The sequence below is a fragment of the Orycteropus afer genome, unplaced genomic scaffold, assembly GCF_000298275.1.
Source record: "Orycteropus afer afer isolate SDZICR_OR568_19922 unplaced genomic scaffold, OryAfe1.0 scaffold00004, whole genome shotgun sequence".
Taxonomy (NCBI): domain Eukaryota; kingdom Metazoa; phylum Chordata; class Mammalia; order Tubulidentata; family Orycteropodidae; genus Orycteropus; species Orycteropus afer.
The window spans coordinates 35,170,607-35,192,448 of NW_006921591.1; the positions used below are offsets into that span (position 1 = coordinate 35,170,607).

General features: G+C 49.5%; 1 protein-coding gene across 1 annotated transcript in view; it reads right to left on the reverse strand.

The window, feature by feature from the left end:
* The window catches only part of BIN1 (bridging integrator 1), an 82,794-nt gene extending 61,435 nt beyond the window's left edge, over nucleotides 1-21,359 (reverse strand). The window contains exon 1 of the mRNA XM_042780552.1: nucleotides 21,276-21,359. Within this exon, the coding sequence (XP_042636486.1) occupies nucleotides 21,276-21,359 (84 nt within the window). The remainder of the gene's footprint in view (nucleotides 1-21,275) is intronic.
* Between the last annotated feature and the right edge of the window lie 483 nt (nucleotides 21,360-21,842).

A 21,842-nucleotide genomic window follows, 5' to 3' on the forward strand; every position in this document is an offset into this window, starting at 1 on the left:
GGGTTTGAACCACCAGCCTCCTGGTTAGCAGTCAAGTGCCTTAGGTACTACGCTACCAGAGCTCCCAGTTTAGGAGGTTAGAAATCCACTAGCTCCAAGGGAAGGTTTTCTCTCTCTATGGGTTTTGGAGGAAGGTCCTTGTCTCTTCTGAGCTTCTGCCCCTAGGCAATCTTCAAATGACTGGCATCTCTCCTCTCCCTTCTCTCTCTGCTAGCTTGTGTTTAAACTCTTTTATATATATATATCAAAAGATGTAAGATGACAGGCCTTCAGAGGTACTGGGGAGGAGGGTCACACAAGAGGTGTGCAGGGTAAAAGGAGATATTTGGGGGAGAACTTCAGGAAGGGCCAGGACCACCAGACTGAGTCTGGCTTTCCCATTCCACAATCAGGCACCCATTTAATATCCAGACCCCTACTCACCCCTCCATGACACCCAGCCAACATTTCAATGGATAACATGAATCTTTCAGCAACCTCATACATGGGCTTAAGCTGCTCCATCCCCGGTGCCCCCACTTGACTTCATGCTTAAACCTACACCACTCCACAGCAAGGAACCCCACCTCCTCCACCTGCTGAACTCAGACCTCTGGACTATGAGGGCTGGAGATGGGGGATCCAGTTCATCTTAGCCCCCAGGTTTGGCATATTGCAGGTGAACTGACCAAACCCCTTCAAAACTCAGATACCAAGGGCACTCAGGCCCAAGGTCATGCCATAAGTCAGGACCCAAACCAGGCATGGCCCAATTCAGCTCCCAAGTTGTGCTCTTTCTTTGCCATACTCCCTTAATCTCACATTGGGCATTCAATGATGTAGTAGATATAACCTGAGCACAACTATGTGCCAAGCCCTGCTCCCGACATTTGAGGAGCCATATGAATGGTGATTTAGTCTCTGAACAAAAAGACAGCAGGGCATGGGAGGGAAGCAAGCAGAGACCTGATGAAGCAAGAAGTGCGGCTCCTGGAGGAACAGCCTTCCAGGCAGAGAGAGGGTGAAGAAAGTGCAAAGGTGGACACAGGCTGAGGTATCCACAGAACATCTAGGACCAGTGTGGCTGAAGAGAGGGCTAGAGGGTAGGTATAGGAGGAAGATGCCATGAAACACCAGGTGCCAGGTTCCATATTGAGCATTCAGCCTGAGTAATTAATCAGTGTCCTCAGTAACCTCACAAGGGAAATACTATTATCATCCCCATTTTGCAGATGAGGAAACTGAGGCACTAATTAAGAAACTTCCAGAGACTTAGAGCCAGCAGGGGGGTGGCCAGGATCCAAACCACAAGTCTCACTTCTGAGTCTAGTGCTTTAACCACTGGGCTACACTCCCTTGGCAGCCAGGGCCAGACCATCCCCTGGAAGACTCAAGCTTTTAAAATCTACCATGGGATGGAAAGTCCCTGGGTGGTGCAAACGGTTAATGTTCTCAACTGCTAACTGAAAGATTGGAGGTTCTAGTCTACAGAGAGGCACCTCAGAAGAAAGGCCTGGTGATCTACTTCCCAACAATGAGCCATTGAAAACCTTTTGGAGCACAGTTCTACTCTGACACACACGGGGTTCCCATGAGTTGGAGCCAACTTAATGGCACTTGGAAATGGGTGAGATGGAAAGCACTGGAGAGCTGTGAGCAGAGTTTTGATCTGAGTTAGAGTTTTAAAAGATGAGGACAGAATGCAAGAGCAAGGAAGAAGCAGCAAGCTATATATTGTTGTTGTTGTTGTTTGCCGTCGAGTCGGCCCCGACTCATAGCGACCCCTCCTTGGGTTTCCGAGGCAGTATCACTACGGAAGTAGGATTGCCCAACATTCCTTCCGAGGAGTGGCTGGTGGGTTTGAACCGCCTGCCTTCTGGTTAGCAGTCAAGTGCCTTAGCCACTATGCTACCAGAGCTATATATTAGGGGACTGCAAGCACTCAGGTGAGAGGTGCTGGTGGCTTGGGCAGGGTGACAGCAAAGGAAATGGTACAAAGTGGTCATAAAGGAGGGAGTAAGGTTAGAGGAACTAGAGGGAATGATCCACCATCATCTGAGATGAGGAGCCTGTGGGAGAGCAATAGTGGTCACATTAAGACTAAGGTATCCTTCAGACATCTATCAGAGATGTTTCATGCCATTCCCCAGCCCCATGGCACCTGCAGTCCCTCCCATTCCCAGTGACCAGCTCAGAGTGGTGACAGTTCAGGGCTTCTAGTCTGGAGAGCTAGCTAAGAGGGAGGGAGGAAGAGCACTTCTGATGGGAGAGGGCCCTGGGGTGGAATGAGCAGGAAGCAGCCCAGACAATACAATCCTGGGCAGGTAACTTAACCTCTCTGTGTCCCTGAGCGTCATGAGTAAAATAGAGCCAATCTGTCTCCCTCAAGGGTGGTTTTAAGGATAATGTGTGACTGTGTAGATAAAAGGTCCCAGCCCAAAAGTGGTGGCTGGTATCCATCCTGGTCCCATACCCCCTGTCTTGACCTAGGATGTCACCCACCCAGGCCAGAAAGCTCTGGCAGCTTCTCCCTCCTGCTACACCCAACCCCACCCCCAGTCCACACACACACCTTTGCTGTGCCAGCTACCCATGCACCTGCTCCTGACTCATTAGCAAGCACACATACATTCCTCGCGGAGTGCAAATACCAAAACAACAACCTTCCTTTCCTGGACCAAGCCCTTTTCAGTAGCCCCTTGCTCTACAGCTCCACAGGGACCCTGCAGGTCTCTCAACACCCATTATCCTGGTCACCTTTGGTAAAAGTGTGAAATGACGCAGGATGGAAATCAAACAACAACTTCTCAGGAACTGCAGCCCCATGGGCCTTTGTATGACACCCCAGGAAGGAGCTACAAGCCAATCCCACAGAGAAGTTCAGAGGGGCACACGTGAGTGCAAATCCAGAACAGGATGTCCCTGCCTCTTCTGTAAGCTGGGTGGGGCACTGAGGACAATCTCTGCAGGCATGTACCCCACCCCAGCTGGGTCCTCCCACCACCTGTTCAGAGATGTCAGCATGACCACAACAGGACCCAGGAGGCTCCAAGTCTGCCTATCCACCACCTGTCCCCGCTACACAAGTGTGGGTTCTATTCTCAGCCCAGCGCTTCAGGATATGGGCCATAAACAAAGGGTGAAATCTCGGCTCCTGTAGCCTGGTGGTCCCCCACCAACCCCTCATCACCTGCTTCCTTAGTTCCTTGGTAGGAACAGCCTCTGTGAGGGGCAGAGCCAGAGCATGTATCCAGCCACACCCAACCCAGAGCTCAAAGGAGGCTGAAGTTGGCCAAGACAGCAACTGGCTACAAGAAAGGGCAGGGCCACAGGCCCTGGAAGTAGATTGCACATCCTTCTGTGACAGATCAGATAGCTGATGAGTTCAAAGTACCAACCTTTCAGTTAGCAGCCAAATGCTTTAACCACTGGGTAATCAGGTCCCGTAGAAGGTCCGAGAAAAAGAGGAAGACCCTCAACAAAATGGATTGTGAGGATGGTGTAGGAGTGTTCTTTTGTACATAGGGTCACTGGCTATGAGTCGGAATCAACTCAATAGCACCTAACAACAATAGCAAACCAACAACCAGTTTATTCATTCATGTAACCAATCAGAGTCCTCAGTTTCCACATCTGTAAAACCAGAACTGTTTTAAAAGTACCTAATGCATATATGGTCTGAGCTTTTTAAAAGCAAATAATTATTATTATTGTTAGTCAAAGGAGTGAATACCCACAAAGCCAGCTTTCAATAGCTCTCACTCACCTAGCCACAGAATTGCACAGACCTGTACACAAGAATTGTGGTACATAAGACCTATCATAGACACCCACGTCCCAGACCCCTTCTTCCCAGTGCTGTGCTAAGGACTTCCCTGCCTCTGCTCCTGTGTCATCTATAGAAAGGAAACAGAAGTGGGAATGGATGGCTCAGTGTCCCCAGCACAGCAGGGTGGGCCCCTCTCCCAGGGTTTTTCCCCTGCATTTACCTACCCTCTCCCTCCACCAGTCAAGGCTGGAAAGAAGTTGGAAAGAAGCAGGAAGACAGTAGGTGAGGCTTGGCAGCTAGGGTGGGCAGAGACATAGAGGAGAGGCTAGAAGGGACTGTTATGGATTGAAATGTATTCTTCAAAAATAAGTGTTATAAATTCTAATCTCTAGGCCTGTGGGTATAATCCCATCTGGGAATGGGTTATCTTTGTTATCTTAATAAGGCAGGATTTGTGTAAGGTGTCTTGAGTCAATAACTTCTGAGATATAAAAGAAGTTAAAACAAGTAAGCTAAAGAAGGAGAACCCACTGTCATATAGTCAATTCTCATACACCCCCATAGGGTTTCCAAGGCTATAAATCTTTATAGAAGCAGACTGCCTTGCCTTTCTCCCACAGAGTGTCTGGTGGTTTCAAATCATGGACCTTTTGGTTAGCAGCCTTAACCACAGAATCACTGGAGCTCCTAAAGAAGGAGAGGTGGGGTAAAATAGATGCCAAGGCTCATGGAGATCTCCAAGGAAGAGGAAACAGAAGATGAAAAAACAAGGACTTTCCTCAAGAGAAGGCCTTCCCCTAGAGCTGGTGCTCTGAATTCAGACTTCTAGTCTCCTAAATTGTGAGAAAATAAATTTCTGTTTGCTAAATCTATTCATCTGTGGTATTTATGTTATAGCAGTACTAGATAACTTAAGACAGGAGCCAAAAACAAAGACTGAGGGGGAGTTATCTGTCCTTACCTCTGGCTGAAGGAATGCATGTTCAGGAGCTTCCTCTTGATAATCCTAATCCTATCTCTGCTATTCTTGTGCTAGGGTGGGGGCAGGGAGAGAGTGGCAGGGGAGAAACTGTCCTCCTGTCCCCACCATATGCAGGGGTCAGTACACAGTGAGGCAAGGAGAAGAAGCCATCTGGTATTTCTGGAGAAATCCTGCCCCACCCCACAAGCTGTGTGACCATAGCACATACCAACCTTCTCTGGGTCACATAAATAAATGGACTCAGAGTGGTTGCTTGTCACCCAGCTCACTGCTCAGCACAGCAGAAACACCTCTGTCCACCTTCTGGCCAGAGCCCCAGCACCAGGCCCAGTACTTGAGGGCACCACCTCAGGTGGTCAATGCAGGGTGGCTGGGGCCTCTCACTGACCTGTAGCTCTGGGCAACTCACTGTCTATGGATGTCACCTTCCACCTCTATAGCTGGAGGAGGGATGTTAAAGCTAGGTCATCACAAAGGCCCTTCTTGACCTCCCTTCCCAAGCTCCTCATTCAGGACAGAGCCCTGTCCCAGGCTCCCAGGTCTCCAACTTCCAACCTCCACTTAGCACATCAGAGCCTCTTCCAAAAGCTCCAGGAGAAAGGCTGAGGTGCTGATAACAAGAGGAGGTGGCAGAAAGGGTACTCTGCAGAGACTCTCCACAAGAGAGAGCAGAGGTCCCCAGAAATTACAACAAACACCAGTTTGCCCTCCCAGGGTCTGTGGAGTTATGCATGCTGAGGAGGGGCTGCTCCTCTTCTACATTCACCTTAGGACCCTCTTGGCCTCTCCTCACTCAGAGAAACAGCAGTGGGAAGCTGAGCAGACAGACAGTTAACTAGTTACCACTGAGTCATCTCCAATTCATGGTGACCCCATGTGTGTCCAAGGATCATTGTGTTCCACAGGGCTTTCAATGACTGATTTTTCAGAAGTAAATTACCAGGCCTTTCTTCCAAGGTGCCTCTGGGTGGACTCAAACCTCCAAACTTTCAGTTAACAGCCAAAGGCATTAACTGTTTGCACCAACTGTCTGCCAGACAGTTATAAATCCTTTTAAAAAGGAAGGTAGAGAGTTAGGAAGGTAGGGAGGAAGGAAGGAATAAATTTCTGAGATGTGCCCAAGAAGGGAAAGAAAGGAGTGAAACAGAAACAGGGCCTGGCATGGATGACACCCTTCCAGACACAAAGAATCCGGGGGTCATCCAACTCTGGGGCCATGAACACTCTAAGTGGAGTCGTATAAAAGCTGAAAACGGTACCTGCTGCTACAAAGAGAAGGATCAGGGTAGGAGGGCTGAGATGGATGGGAAGTGAGAGAAACAGTGTCCCCCACAGTCCCCTCCCTTTGTTCCCTTCCCTCTAAAGCCTTAGGCCCCATGATACAGATCACAAACTGGTTGCCAGGCCTAGATCACACACCCTGATGGGTGTGTGGGCACACACAAGGACATAGCAGCTGAACACATCCACCTCTACACTATGATGCCTCGGGGGCAAGGCTGGAGTCTACAAGCTAGTGTCCAACTTTCAGTTTCTCTTCTCTGAAGTAGAGATTTCTGCTTTTTCATTTCATCCTCCTGACAACCCTCCCATGTACCCATTTCACAAGCAGGAAAACTGAGTTTCAGAGGGCATAAAGAACTTTCCCAAGGTCAAAGGGCTTAGGAGGAGAAAAGCCAGGATTTGAAGAGTGAGCCAAAGTGAGAAGGTTAAATAACTGGCCCATGTCCCAGACAGAAAGGGATGGAGAGCAGGAAAAAGAATCCCAGGGACTCCTGCATGTGCTGAAGGCACAAGGTTGCAGCCCAAAGAACTCTAGGAAGCCAGGGGCACACTCATAACCCAGGAAAGGCACCAAGCCTAGTGCAGGGATAGGAGGAGGAGGCCTCCCCTTTGGGCAGTGTGGCAATGATCAGAACTAAATTGGGCCATGGCATCAGGTTCCAACCACACGCTGACTCAGCTCTCACCAACAGGCCTATACCCAGTGTGCCCAGGGCAATGCTGCCCCTACATCCTTAGGAATAGCTCAGGCCCCTTCAGCGGCCTCCAGCAGCACCAGGATTCACCCCGCCAGGAACGAAGGGCCAGCCGTGAACTTGGAGAAGGGGGGGTAACATTGCAGCCCTCCAAGGCCAGCTTCCAGGATAGACAATGAATCCTAAGGGCAGGAGGGGACACAAATAAATTAAAAAAAAAACTCCTGGCATAGTTTATATTTCAGAAAAGAAAAAAAAAACAAAAAACCTATATATATAGATAGATAGTTAGATAAACAGTAGTTGGGTCCTGTCTCAGGTTCAACAAACACATTCAGTTAATTAGGGATACCGTTCTCCCGCTTAGATCAAGACTCAGCTCATACTCTTTGCCATTAACTTGTCCTTGAGTTTTTCCTAATATCCCTGCCATTCTCTCCATCCCTCCATCTCTCTTTACAGGAGGTATAGTATCTGCTGTGCCCAGTTCTCCCACATTCTGAGGATCCCTGGGGCAATGGGGACAGGCCAGCTTTGTTCAAATCAGACCATTTGCCTTCTGGGGCCCTTTGATGCTCCCAGCTGCCCTCCAAGAGTTGTACAGTCCTGAGACCACATGGAAGGAAGGTCCCTGTTCCATGGGCTTTTTTTCTTATTTCCTTTGGTGTCCTGCCTCCTGGGACAGCCAACGGTCCCCCACACACATCTAGGTGTGACTAAGGCAGCCCCTCACACATGGATTTTCATTTGCAAACAAGTCAGAGCTTATATTTGCATTTTAGTAGGCACATCAAGCACCCCCTCACCACCACCTTTTCCACCAGGATGGAGGAGAGGGGCAGCAACTTACAAGATGTGTGAGTTCACCTTATTTCACTCAGAAGAGGAGCTTAGGCTTCCCTGTTCCCAGATGGGCACACCGAGGTTTCATGGCTAAACTAAGGTTGACTCAGGCCTCTCAAGCCTGTGCTCTTCTGCTATATATCAGTTTCCTCTCCTCAATGAATAAGCGAATGAATAATGGCAGATCTCTCACCTCTGCCAGCAGCCCTGGCCTTTCATCTCACACAGGCTCTGGAACAGGGGTGGGGGTGGGAGACTCTGACTTCTCTCCTTAAGGAAGTGATACCACCATCTCACAATTTAGCTTTTGCAGCCTATGTTGTAGTTGTTGTTATTTGCCATTGAGTCACACCTGACTCACGGCAACCCCTCCTTGGGTTTCCGAGGCAGTATCACTACAGAAGTACATTGCCCAACCTTCCTTCCGAGGAGTGGCTGATGGGTTTGAACCGCCAGCCTTCTGGTTAGCAGTCAAGTGCCTTAGCCATTATGCTACCAGAGCTCCTTTGCAGCCTATACAGGGGGAAAAAAATGTGATTGCAGTCAACTCCAAGAATCCCTTCACAGAAAGGACAAACAGCTCAAAATATAAAAGCTAGAAATGCCAGCACTACTGGCTCTTCTGGACATTCCCAAGATGCCCCTGCCAGGGAGCATGTGCAGTGTGCTGTGGGCTTCTCATTCACTTCCTCCTGGGCCCTCCTCAGGCCTATGGGTTAGGACCACTTATACCTCATTTTATAGATGAAACAGGTTCAGATAGGGCAAACGACTTGCCCAGGGCCACAGACCAGGCAAGGGGCCATCCTGGGCTGAGCTCCTTCCCCTCTCTGAGAAATAAAGCCCCTCTTCCTATCTATCTTCCTCCCTCCACATCCCTGGATTGTCTTCTTGCCTTCTCCCCATTCAATCCCTTCTCGCTCTTTCCATATCTGCCTGGATTCCTGAAGCCAGGTTAGCCCCCTTCTACCCCATCACCTGTACCTTGAGATAATTATTGATGAGCTAGGTTTAGACTACATGATCTTAACTTATGCCATCTCAGAAAAAGGGTGAGCCACAGCTATTAGTTGGGGAGGCCTCTCTGAGCCAGTGTCTCCAGTGCCCAATGGCAACTCCAGGCCTTCCCAGGGCCCAGGCATCTTGCTGAAGCCCCAGTGAAATGCCGAGCTGAGCAAAGCGTCCAAAGAATGGAGCAGCAGCTGTTGGAAAAGAGAGATCAGGGAAGAGGGGCCAGGAGAGGGCTGGCAAATCCCTCTCTGTAACCCCATCCCCTCTTTCAGCCAGGAAGTGTAAGCAAAACTTCTCAAGCCATAAGCCTTCTCTCCCCAGCAAGGTATGGTCCCCTGAGCCTCCATCCACACACACAAGGTCTGCTATCATCATTACTGTTATCACCACCAGCTGTCATAGCATCTCCTCTGAGGACTTCTCCAGCTTGGACAAAGGAAATAAAGCTGCAGGCCCCTTGAGTGGCACTCACGTCAAAGTCCCAGCCTTGCATAGTAGTGCCCACAGTAGGGCCCAGGCAGAGTAGCCCAATGGCTGACAGCCCTCACAAGCAGTCAGGAAAACTGTTCAAGCTCTCCAGTGCCCTGTGCCCAAAGCCCCTCTTCTCAGTGTTACCCAGAGACTGGGGCCTGATATGTGATGGGGGGCACAGGATATTGTACACTAGCCCTCGCAGGAAGATAGGGGATAAATCTGAGGGCACCTCTGAGCCCAGACAACACTCAAGGAAGGAAGCTGACCAGCCGAGGGCACATATGAGTCTGAGGGCAGAGCCACCTCTTCTAGAGCCTATGGCTGCACACAGCCTGCAGGGGCCTCCAAGGCCTCACCCTACCTATCTTTCCAATTCCACACTCATCCCATCAGCACCCCTCCACACTCATACATATAACCCAGCCACTCTGAGCAGGCCTTTGCAAATGCTGTTCCCACTGCCAAGAACATTCCTCCCCACCACAACATGCTTCCTTCACTCCTCAAACTCAGCTCTGAACCCCCCTCCTCCAAGGGTCCTTCCCTGACTGTCCAGCCAGTGGAAACCTCCCCCACAATGAGCACACCATAAATGAAAAACTATAGCTGAAAAATAAGTCACTACAGCCTCTTCCCAAGTAAGCACCAATCCCGTCATTGGGGTTAACTCAGTGTAGGTAGTTGATGCCTGCAAACTGAGAATATTCCAGGAACAAGCAGGGTGTTCTGACAAAGGTACCCTGGGGGATTTAAGGAGGAGAGGCCTGGTAGTGATGATTTCCTCCCCACCCTTAGGACTGGGGTAGCTGTGGCATCACTAGCCAGCTGTCCCTCCTTCCCACCAGGTAGTGGGGCCTGCAGCAGCCAACCTTACAAGGGGCAGAGGCAGCCATAGAGGTCTGCTGTGGGCTTGGGGTTGGGTCACAGCATGGGTATATAAATGCCCACTCCCAGGGACACCACTGCACCATGCCCTTACATGCCAAACCACTGCCCCTCAGGGTCCAAAGCCCAACTCCTAGCCCCATGTCCTGACCTCAATCCCACTCCATCTGTTGTCACCCTCAGGATCTAGGTCAGACTGCAGCCAATGCAGTCCAGGAAGCCAGGTAAGAGGCCTGGAAAAGAGTGAATAAAAATGTGTCTGAGGACAGCAGCAAGAGGTCTGAGCCTGGCCATCCCTGACTATGAAGTCCCTCATTCCCCAAATCACACTGGCCTGGCCAGTACTCACCGACCTCCATCATGTCAAAGCCTTCTCAGGTAGAATGGGGATTCCTATGAGTAGCCCTTCTGCAGGGGACCCAAGGACAAGCCACACTGGGCATCTTGCCTAAAGTTGGCAGCCATCTCTGCAGGGCTACCTCACTCATGAGAAGCCCCACTTCCCAAGTACCAAGTGCTACAGCAACTAGTTCAGAATAAGCCTCACAAGAGCCCTAAGCAATTTTTTCACTGACAGTTTACAGTGGGAGAAGGTGGTGAAGTGATGCCTGGGCTACACCTTCCAGGCTAGTGGTGGGCTAAGGTGTGTACCCTGAGACTCAGTGTCTGTCAGACATCAGTGTTGACAGGAGGGCACCCCTGGACTCTGCTCTGTCTGCCTCTCCTAACATATATGTCTCTGAGAGGTGGGCCTGTGTCTCTGGACTTAAGGCAGGTGCACCAGGAGAGGCCATGGGGGCTATGCCAAGCTGGGGGTGACACAATGTCCCTGACCATAAGGAGAAGACCTTGTAAGGGACCTTGCTTCTTGCTGCCCTGGGCCTTTCTGAAGCCTGCACCCCAGAAGAGCCACCTTCTCAGTCCTTACTCCCCAAGACCCCACAGGGTGAACAGTCTGGAATCAGTGCAATGGTACCCAGAATTCCACATCAGGAAGCTTTCTCAATATGGGATGCATGTGTGTAGTGGGGAGGAGGGGCAGCATTGACCATACCCCAAGAATATTAAACAGTTAGTATTACCATCAAGAAACTCTGGTTGCATAATGCCTAAGGCAATGAACTGTTAACCAGAAGGTTGCTGGTTCAAACCCACCAGCCATTTTGCAAAGGAAGATGGGGCAATCTAATTCCATAAAGATTTATCACCTTGGAAATCCAATGGGGGTCACTATGAGTCAGAACTGACTTGATCGTAGTGAGTTTTTTTTTTTTTTTTTGGTTTCAGTATTACCATCATTTCACAAAAGGAGCATTTTAGTAACAATGAAAATAAAAGTAGGCAAGATACAGTCTCAGAACAAGGGATGGCGTTTGTATTGCATATAGCTCTTTGAAACACAGGTACACACACACACACACACACACACACACTGTGCTTATTTGTCCTCATCTGAATGTATGTGTGCAAGTCTGTGGACCTGCATCTGAAAACTGCAGACCCAAAAGACCACATTACCAAGGGTAGACTTAGATGTCCAGGTAGGGTTGCTGGGAGAAGGCAAAGGCCTCAAAGGTAGCTTAATGTAGGATTAGGAGGGTTTTAGGGATCAAAGTCCATCAAAATTGACGTCATGACAGATTCTCTGAGAGTGTCATGATATAGATTTGCATCTCATTTGCATTTCTCCACAGCCTACACCCCCACCGCATCCCCAGAGAGGGCAACCCAGATCTTTGACAAGGACAGCCCAAATTACAAAGTCAGACCTGGATGACCATGGTCATGTCACATCACTGCTCTAAGCCTGTTTCTTCATTTGCTTATGAGAACCATAAGAATTTCACAGGGTTACAGAAGCATGGGGAATTTCACCAAGCACCTGGAGCTCATAAGGTAGGCTATAAACTACACTCATTATTATTATTATTTCACAGTCTTCCCTCACAGCAGGAAAAGCCAGCCTTTCCCTTCTCAACTCTCTGGCCCTAACTACTTGTCAGCCATTGGCATGGAGCCAACTCTGCTGCCTAGACCAGGCAGAACTTTAGGAAGTGGCAACCATTTGAGGCAAGCCTCAGGAAGCCAGGGTTTGTCAGTTCCCAGGAGACAGAAGCCTTTTATAGCTAAAGAACAGCAATAAGGGGACATCAAGCTCAATTGGCATAACGTACAATATAAAACATTGTTCCACCTCCTACTTTGGCGAGTAGCAACTGGGATCTTAAAAGCTAGCAAGCTGACATCTAGATGCAACGATGGGTCTCTCCTCGTCCAGAGCAAAGAATGAAGAAAACCAAAATTCATGGAAACAATTAGTCCTAGCGACTGGTACACCATCTGATCTGCAGCCTATACGACTATGAGACCAGAAGAACTAGATGGCGCCCGGCTACCACTGACATTCATTTGGAAGGGGATCTATGTAGCAGATCCTTGATAGAGAGGGAGAACAATGTGGAACAAAACTCAAAATCATTTGGAGAAAAAAAAACGTGGGGACCAAGTTTGCTGGTCCGATAGAACCTGGTGGAGCCACTAAGACTATGGCCCCTAGGTGCCCTTCAGGTCTGGAATTGAACTCAAACCTGTGGTTTCCAGCCAAACAGAAGACAGGCATATGAGTTGAACATTTACCTGAGGTAGATACACTCCTTGGAGAGAACAATCATTGAGAAAGAAGGGCTGCCTATGCAGCTTAGGGGACAGGAGTCCATGGAGGTATAGACACTGGGAAGAGGTAACTATGGGGAGGAAGTGGGAGGGGAGCTGTTGCATTGTGGTAAACTGTGGTCAATGTCATGAGACAAAGTATATGTAAACTGCTGTATGAAAAGTGAATTTGCTCTGTAAATCTTCACTCAAATCACACACACACACACACACACACACAAAGTACAGCAATAGAATAAACCTTACTAGTGGGTGGCATAGTGCCTAAGGCATTTGACTGCTAATCAGAAGGTTGGTGGTGCAAACCCACCAGCCATTCCTCAACAGGAAGATTGGGCAATCCACTTCTACAATGCTATCACCTTGGAAACCCAAGGAGGGGTTGCTGTGAATGAGATCTGACTCCATGGGAGTGAGTGAGTTTAGTGGGTAGAGAACCACAACCTTACCCATGCTTGTGGTTCCCTCAATGTGTCCATTTAATCTGCAGGTATCATTTGCCTGTATTTCAGGTAAAGAAACTAAGGCTGAGAAGCCAGCATGACTTTCCCAAGGGTACAAGCTGGTAGTGAAGAGTAGGGAGGGATTCAACCCAGTTTGATGGTTTCCATGATACAGAGGGCTGCATGACATGAAACTCTTGCAAGTTGTCCACCCAGTTATGAGCCATCTCTGGTGCCTCACTGCTCCTTCTCCTCCTCCTCTTCTTTGAGCAGGTCCTCCCACTTCCCCATCTGCAGACTTGGACCCAGAAGGAGAACAATAAGCCTGCACACATTGCCACCAGCACCACGTTTGCCCAGGCCAGCCTACTCCCACTGCCTTGGTGAGTTTTTTAGGGTTAGTCTTCTTTTCTTCCCATTTGAAACCCCTAAAGAATTGCCAAAGAGGCAATTTAGAAAACACAGCATACTGTGGTGACATCCAAGAGGAAGCACTCCTCTTCTAGGTGCCCTCTCATCTAGATACCTGATATTCCAGAACAGCCACTCCCCATCCCCCTGTGACCAGAATATAGTCAGTGTGAGCACCCATTCTTATCTTCACTCCTGAATCCTCCACACCAGCAAAGGGCTCAAATCCAGGAGATCCTGACTAAATGCTGAACCAGTCAGTTAGTCAATCTCCACTGAGGAAAAACTAAAAGGACACCTCTTGCTTCACCTGGCACCATGGTCATTGGTTTGTTTACTGCCTGTCTCCCCCAGCCAGAATGTCAGCTCCACGAGGACATGGGCTGGGTTTTGTTCATCTTCATATCCCCAGTACCTACACATGCCTAGCAAATTTTTTGCATGAATGAGTGAATTAATGAATACACGAACTCCATGATTATTTTACCAATAGTGAAAGTAAAGCCCAGAGAGGTGAAAAATCTTACCCAGGCTGTGAAGTTGTAGAAAGAAGAGTCAAGATTCACCCCAGAACTGCCTGGTTCCCATTCCCACAGTGCAAATGAATGCATGCACACATACACAGAGACACACAGATACACACACACACAAGGGCTGTGACAACAGCATAAGCTCTGATCACATCAGGGCTCAGCAGGGATTAGCTGTCTATAGAGGCCTGTAATGGATACTTCTGGGGAGCATGGTTGGTAGGAAGAAGGACATAGAGCTCCATGTGTGGGCTCTTCACACTGTCCTGCCCCACAGAGCTGGCATTATTGAGCACTTACTATCTACCAAGCATTTGTTGAGGGCTTTACTCCTCACAATAAATGTGCAGAGGAACAATACCATTTTAAACATGAAAAAACCTGGCTAAGGAAGGTCTTGTCACTGCCCAGGACCTTGCAGTTCGCCTAGGAACCCAGGACTGTCTGTCTGCGGAGCCCACACTATCTCTGCTGACCCTCACAGGAGGAGCAGGCCCTCTTGGCCCTTGTGTCATGTGGCAGGACCCAGGGATTCTAGAATCACACAGAAGATGATTCACCAAAGGCCTGGCCCTGGGTTAAAGCAGAACAGAGTCATTCATTCTCCTTACTTTGTCGAAGTCACATAGCTCATAAGGGATGACATGAGCTGGGAACCTCATGCCCTGCCTCCTAGACAGGGGGTAAGGGCACAGTCAGAGGGCAGAAAGCAAAGTGAGAAGAATGAAGAAGACTCAGGCATGGTTATCTATGAGGAGGAAAAAGAGAAGCTTTGGCTTGAAGCCATGTGACTTAAGAATTTCTACAACATTCAACTGACTGCCCCACAGCCACATCTCACCACCTCTTCTCTGAAGCTAATTTGGTGTCCTCACCTTGACTCACTCCTTGGCCTTTCTTGGAACATCTTCTCCTTCTCCCATACCTCCCAATAGCTTGCCCTCCTATAATGTCTTAAGAAAATGTCCTTTTCTCACTTGGAACTTTGCCCTGAGCCAGCAGGCTACTGAGCAGGGACAGAGTCCATCCTTGAACCCCATCTCTGACTACCTGCCCAGGGCCCACTAAGGTTCCAGGAAGCCTGGGGCCACATTTCCACCTCTCCATGCCCACATTCCTTAGCCAATGCCCAAGACCACCCACAAACCCTCACCAGAGATGAAGTCAACCCAGGGACCCTTCTTCAGCAGGTGAAAGAAGCCACGACATAAATCACTGTGTTTGGAGAATAGTGCAGTGGAATCCGGTGCAAGTTCAGAGGAAAGAGACACAGAGCAAGGAAACACACAGAAGGAAAGAGTACAATGGAGGTTACAAGAGAGAGGAGAGATGCGTAAGTGTCAGAGAATACAAGTAGAGGGGGCAGCTTTTGACTCCATCCTGGGAACAAAAATCAGCAGGCAAGGCTTCTAGGTAGAGGGAAGCACCAGGGACTGAGGACAAGATGGAAGGAGCCTGGGGCTTCCCATACCCTCCAGCCAACCAGGGTAGGGCCCCAGCTCTACCACTTAAGCACTCTGTGACTTAGGCAAGTGCTAGGTCTGTCTAAGCCCCAGTCTCTTCTGTTAAAAGGGACAAGAGCACCTACTGTTAGGTGTAACATGGCTACTGTTACAGCTGAAGATAAAGAGTTGGCTTATGTAAAGGGCTGGCTCATCCTGGGCCATGTTAGACTCTGATATTCATAGCTAATATGCCTCCTACGAAAGGAAACCTTGTTCACCCAGGTGAGAATGGTGCAATTCAGTGAGATTCATGGTCATGTGTCAATAAATAATTATCCTTTCACCTTTCCTTTTGTGAGCCTACTATAGCATGCCAAGTACTGTGCTGTTCACAGGCAGCCACAGGCCTTTTTCTCTCCCAGCTAGTCCCCACCATTGTCCACTCTGCACTCTCCCCAGCATTCTCTGGGGCTGGTCAGGAGGAACTGACAAGAGTGCACACTCCTCCCGTTGGCCAGGGATTTCTTGTGCTCAACACTGTCCCAGCTCTGCCGGCACAAGGCTCAAACTTCTGTGAATGCTCCATTAGGACTACTGGGTGGTGGACCTTCAGAAGTGAGCAGGTCAGATTCCAGACACCTCCCTCCCAGCTGTCCCTTCTCCTCAGCCACTCCACCCCCAAGGGGCTCAACTCGCCAATCTCTAATCCTCTCTGTCATATGACCCTGGCTCCACCCTAAGTCTGCTCTGCCCAGCCACAGTTCTAAGGCCCAAATATGGACATAGTAATTTATAGACCGTCCGACCAGCCCAACGCAATGGGAAGATGATCTCATTGGCACCCATAGACCAGGCTACAGGCCCCACTCTGCACTTAGTACCCGGAGGGTGGCTGGAGGCAAGAAGTGAGCAGAGTGGTACCATGTTGGCAGGCCCAGGTGACCCTTCCAACTCATTCTGACATGAAACTCATACTTGGACCATAGGCTACAAGGACTACAACAAGAAGCTCCATGCAGGCTAGAACAACATCCACCTTGCTCACAGCTGCATCATAAGGCTAGGCATTGAACAGGCACACAGCACATATCCAAACAATATTTCAGTAAGGGAAGGCAAAAGTAGCTCATAGTACCAAACAGCCCACCCACAGGCTTGTATGAGGCCTGTAAGCCAAGCCCCAAAATGTTGGGGACCAGGTGGGTGCTGATGGTAAACACAAAGGATCCTCCCCTGCCCAGGAGTATCCAGATGGAGTCAGGAAGATCAATAGGTAGTAACAAAGAAGTGTGACCCAGGATTCCAAGGAGGAATGCACTTGAGCTGGGGGACAAAAGCAGCTGCCTCAGTGATACCTACAGAGTCCTACAATACAAGAAGGCAGGCTTCCATTGATCCCACTGCTACCATGTGTCTCAGAGGATGTTTATGCTGAGAGGGGAAGGGGAAAAGATGAGAGGTCTGGCCCTCCACCAAAGCTCCTGCTTGTTGGTCAGGAAATACCCTCTGATGGCCTCAGAGAAATTGGAATTAACAGGACAAGCTAGGTGCAGGGTGTGGGGTGGGTAGGTGATGCTGGTGAGATATAGGGGATCTATGTATAAAGTCAGCATAACCTTATCAAGGTAAACAGAGATGCTAAGAAGTTCCCAAGATAAAAGGACACTTTCAGTAAATGCTATAGCATATACAATTTTGCATCAACAGTAAAACAGCCAAAAAATATGTTTATGGTTATATAAGTGGATATGGATATTTGTTGTTGTTAGGTGCTGTTGACTTTGGTTCTAACTCATAGTGACCCTACATACAACAGAACAAAAAACTGCCCAGTCCTCACAATCATTGCTGTTTGACCCCAATGTAGAAGCCACTGTGTCAATCTATCTTATTGAGGGTTTTCTTCTTTTTCACTGACCTGCTTTACCAAGCATGATGCCCTTCTCCAGGGACTGGTCCTACTTGATAACATGCCCAAAGTATGTGAAACAAATTCTCACCAGCAACACTTTTAAGGAGCACTTTGTTGTATTTTTCCCAAGACAGATTTTTTTGTTCTTCTGGCAGTCCATAGTATATTCAATATTCTTTGTCAATACCACAATTCAAATGCATCAGTATTTTTGTCCTCCTTATTTATTGTCCAGCTTTCTCATGCATATGATGCAATTGAGAATACCATGGCTTGGGTCAGGCACACCTGACCTGTAAGAGTGACATCTTTGCTTTCTAACACTTGGTGGTTTTTGCAGATTTGCTCAATGCAATATGTTGTTTGCTTTCTTGACTGTTGCTTCCATGGTTGTTGATTATGGATCTTTGACCACTTCAATCTTTTCTGCGTTTATCATGATGTGGCTTACTGGTCTAATTGTGAGGTCTTTTTAAATTTATGTTGAAGTGAAATCCATACTGAAGAGTGTAGTCTTTAATCTTCATCAGTAAGTCCTTCAAGTCTTCTTCTCTTTCAGCAAGCAAGGTTGTGTTATCTGCATATCACAGGTTGTTAATGAGTCTTCCTCCAATCCTCATGCTACGTTCTTCTTCATACAGACCAACTTCTCAAATTATCGTGTTCAGCTTACAATACTGAATAAGTATGATGAATGATACAACCCTGACACACATTTTTCTTGATTTTAAGCCATGCAGTATCCCTTTGGTCCATTCAAGTGACTGCCTCTTTATCTATGTAGATATGGATACATGTATGTATATAGAAAGGCATATGCAAGTAAACATATGTGCATTTATAGGTGTATCTGTAGGCATACAAATACACATATTTATGTATGTTGCATATATATCCACACATATAACAAATTACACAGTGGGCACAGTGACAGAGCTTTTCTAGACATATCCAAACAACTTGTGGGATTGGTTTACTGGGTTGAAAGGCTTGGGACCATGGTCTTTGGGAAAAACTTAGTCAACTGGCATGGTACTATTCACAAAGATAATGGTCTACATTCTAATTAATGAGTAGCATACGGGGTTGTAAAACTCATATGGAGCAAAAGGGAATGAAGGAAATCAAAAATTCACAGAAGACACTAGTCTATGGGACTAACAGCCCACATGAACCACAGACTCCTCTAACCTGAGACCAGAAAGACTAGACAGTGCCCAAGTACCACTACTGACCACTCTGACCAGGGACATAATAGAAGGTTCTGGATGTAATAGAAGAAAAATATAGAACAAAACTCAAATTCTTAAGAAACGCCAGACCTACTGAACAAATAGAGACTAAAGGTACCCCCAAGATTATACCCCTAAAATAACCTTTAAACTTGGAATTTAAGCTATTTTTGCAGGTCACCTTTCAGCCAAATAATAGATTGGCTTAAAAACCAAACAATATCACACATGAGTAATGTGCTCCCTTAAGCAATTAACTACATGATACCAAATGGTCAACATTTTCCCAAAAGCAAAGATGAGAAGGTAAAGAGGGGAAGGGGAACTAGACCAATGGAGAGAGAAAAAAAAGAACAGAAATAATGAGAATGCTGACACATTGTAAAAATTATAACCAATGCCATAGAAAAATTTATATAAAAATTTTTAAAGTGGAACCTAATTTGCTGTTTAAACTTTCACCTAAAACACAATTTGCTTTTGTTGTTATTATGTGCCGTCGAGTCAGACCCAACTCATAGTGACCCCTCCTTGAGTTTCCCAGGCAGTATCACTACGGAAGTAGATTGCCCAACCTTTCTTCTGAGGAGTGGCTGGTGTGTTTGAACTGCCAGCCTTTGGTTAGCAGTCAAGTGCCTTAGGCACTATGCTACCAGAGCTCCTAAACCAATTTATTAAAAAATAAATAAGTAAAAGACACAAAGGATCACAGTCACATGGGCAATGCCACAAGCTAGACATGAGCAGGCAGCCCAAGTTAGTGGGCAAAGTGGTGAGGCTTGTGTGGGTTGAGGTATCAGGCTTCCTGGGAGGGGGTCCTGAAGGCGATCCAAGACAGGAAAAGATGGAAGGAAGGTTACTTTCAGGGACTCAGCCAGGAGCCTTCAGGAGGGCCAGCAAGGGATGGCAGCTCTGTGCAATTAGTGACGATATATGGCCATTTACATAGAGGGGACAAAACCCTGTCTGCTGCCTCAGAATGATGTCAAAGATGTTGCAGCAGAGAAAAGGAAACCAGGGTAAAGATGACACACCAAACTCTTCTGGGAGCCAGGAAGGCACAGTACATCAGTGATGTAAGGGCAGGGCATTTGTCTCCGAGGCCTCCCATTCTTCTTCCTTGGACCCTGAGTTGGAGGAAGCCCAACCCAGTAGGGCTGCCTACTTCAGAGACCTATCTGGATTGCCCAGTCATGGGGGATGAGGGAGCAGCACCTGCCCCAGAGGGCAAGAGCCCCAAGTCAGCACCACCCCCACCCCACCCGGCAGCCTAGAGCTTCCTAGTCTTCAAAGCCCACAGCCAGATCCTTGGAGCTCTAATTCAGCCCTCTCCCCCGGGGAATTGAACTGTATTGGCCAGATCTGGAGCTTGGCTAAGGGCCCTTCCCTGCACACTTGCCTCCACTTCATCGGAACCACAAGGATAAACAGCACGGCTCAGGGAAGCACAAGCAAACCTCTAGCCGCCTCCCCTCCACCAACACCAACACCATCACGTGATGCATCCTCGGGGATCCCGCAGGTCCCAGCTGCAAAAGTCATTGTTTATAAACAGCCTTCTCCACACCTCGGCCTGATAGGTGAAGGCCAGACTGTCCCAGGGTCCCCACTTGGCTGCACAATGGGCAGGAGAGGGGGCAGTTCCCGCTGCGCGGTACCGGAGGGGGGCACCCAGGCTCCAGCACCAGATCCCGCAATCTCAGATTACAGTCAAAGGCAGCAGGGGAAGTGGCGTCAGCAGCTGGCGTGATCCAATTCAATAAAGCAGAGGTGGCTGGGAACAGAAAACAGAGCAGGCGAGGACCCCCACCCCCAGTCCCTGCATTTCCTACACCAACCAGGTGCCCGGGGAAGTCCATGCCTATACGCTCTGCTACCCAAGAGTCTAAGGGCAGTGATCCTGAGAAGGGCCGCGGCGTCCTATACACCCCTCCCCAGCCCGCCGCCCTCCTCCTGTTCAGCTCCCAATCCCGGGGCCGCGGGCTCCTGAACCAGAACCACGACCTGGTCCCCGGCCGCGGATACCCAAGCCCCCCGCACAGGCTCAGGCACCTCCTCTAGGGGAGCGCAGCCCCTCGGCTCAAGACTCAGCCAGGCCTGATCTCCAAGCCCCCAGATCCTCCGGGGAGAGGAAACCAGATCCCTCTTTCTGCCTGCGGGGAAAGGAGGTGGAAAAGGGTAGAAAGGAGAGGACAGCGGGCGCAGTGAGCAACCAGAAGCCGGGAGCCAAATGCACTGGCAACCCGCAAGCCCTGGAAGCAGCCTCTGGTACCCGGGTAAAGTGGTCGAGGTGGAGAAGCAGGGCTTCGCCTCTACCAAGCCAGTACCGCCTGGCTCTCGCGTGGGCCTGGAGGGCTGGAGTCCCACTTCGTCTCCAGCTCAGGGCTTTGGATCTCCCAGGGAGGGTGAGGCGGGGCCTCCTGCCAGCAGGAAGAGCCCCAGATCTCTGGGCCGAGGTGTGGAGAAGGCAGAAAGCGGTCGATGGGGTGGAGAGCGGAGGAGGAGGGCAGGATAGCTGCACCCTTTCCCATCCACGCGGGGGGTGGGGAGAAGGAGGACGCTGGCCGGAGAGGGCGCCTATAGAGCAGGGACCAAAGCCTGGGGGATCTCTAAAGCTTCGTTGGCAGTCGTTCGGGCGTGACAGCGCCCAAGCCCGGGTGAGAACTGGCCTGGGAGGCGGGGGTGACCGGGATTCCTGCTAGCTCACCTTCTCCTGAGCGCGAGTGAGCTTCTTCTGCACATTACTGGCAATCTTCCCTGCCGTCACCCCCTTGCTGCCCAGCTCTGCCATCGTGGCGGGGGCTTAGCCCGTGGCAGGCAGATCTCGCGTAGAGAAGCTGTGAGCGCCACGTCCCACCCAGGGCCGCGCGTCTCGATCGGGCTCTGCTCCACGCCTCGCAGTCGGTAAGCGCTCGGACTGACGGAGGCAGAACGTGCGCCTGCCCGCCAGCGACCGGAGGACCGAGGGAGGGACGCCGTGAGGGAGGGGCCGGGCCTCCGGCGCCTGTCAGCACACCCACCCCCGCCCAGTCCGGACTAGACACTGCCTTTTAAAGGGCCACTCCCGGTGCCTGAACCGCAAGGACTGCAAGGAGTGGGCGGCGTGCCTGAGCTCCGGGGGCGGGGATTAACACTACACTCCTCGGTCCCGCGTCGCCGTGGGCATGGTGCCTTGGTCTTCCTCACAAGCAATCATTTCCCGCAGGCCAGGAAAGGAAGCACATGGGTGGTAGGTGCAGACTTTCCCTGAAAAATCAAAGATACAAAGCGGCGG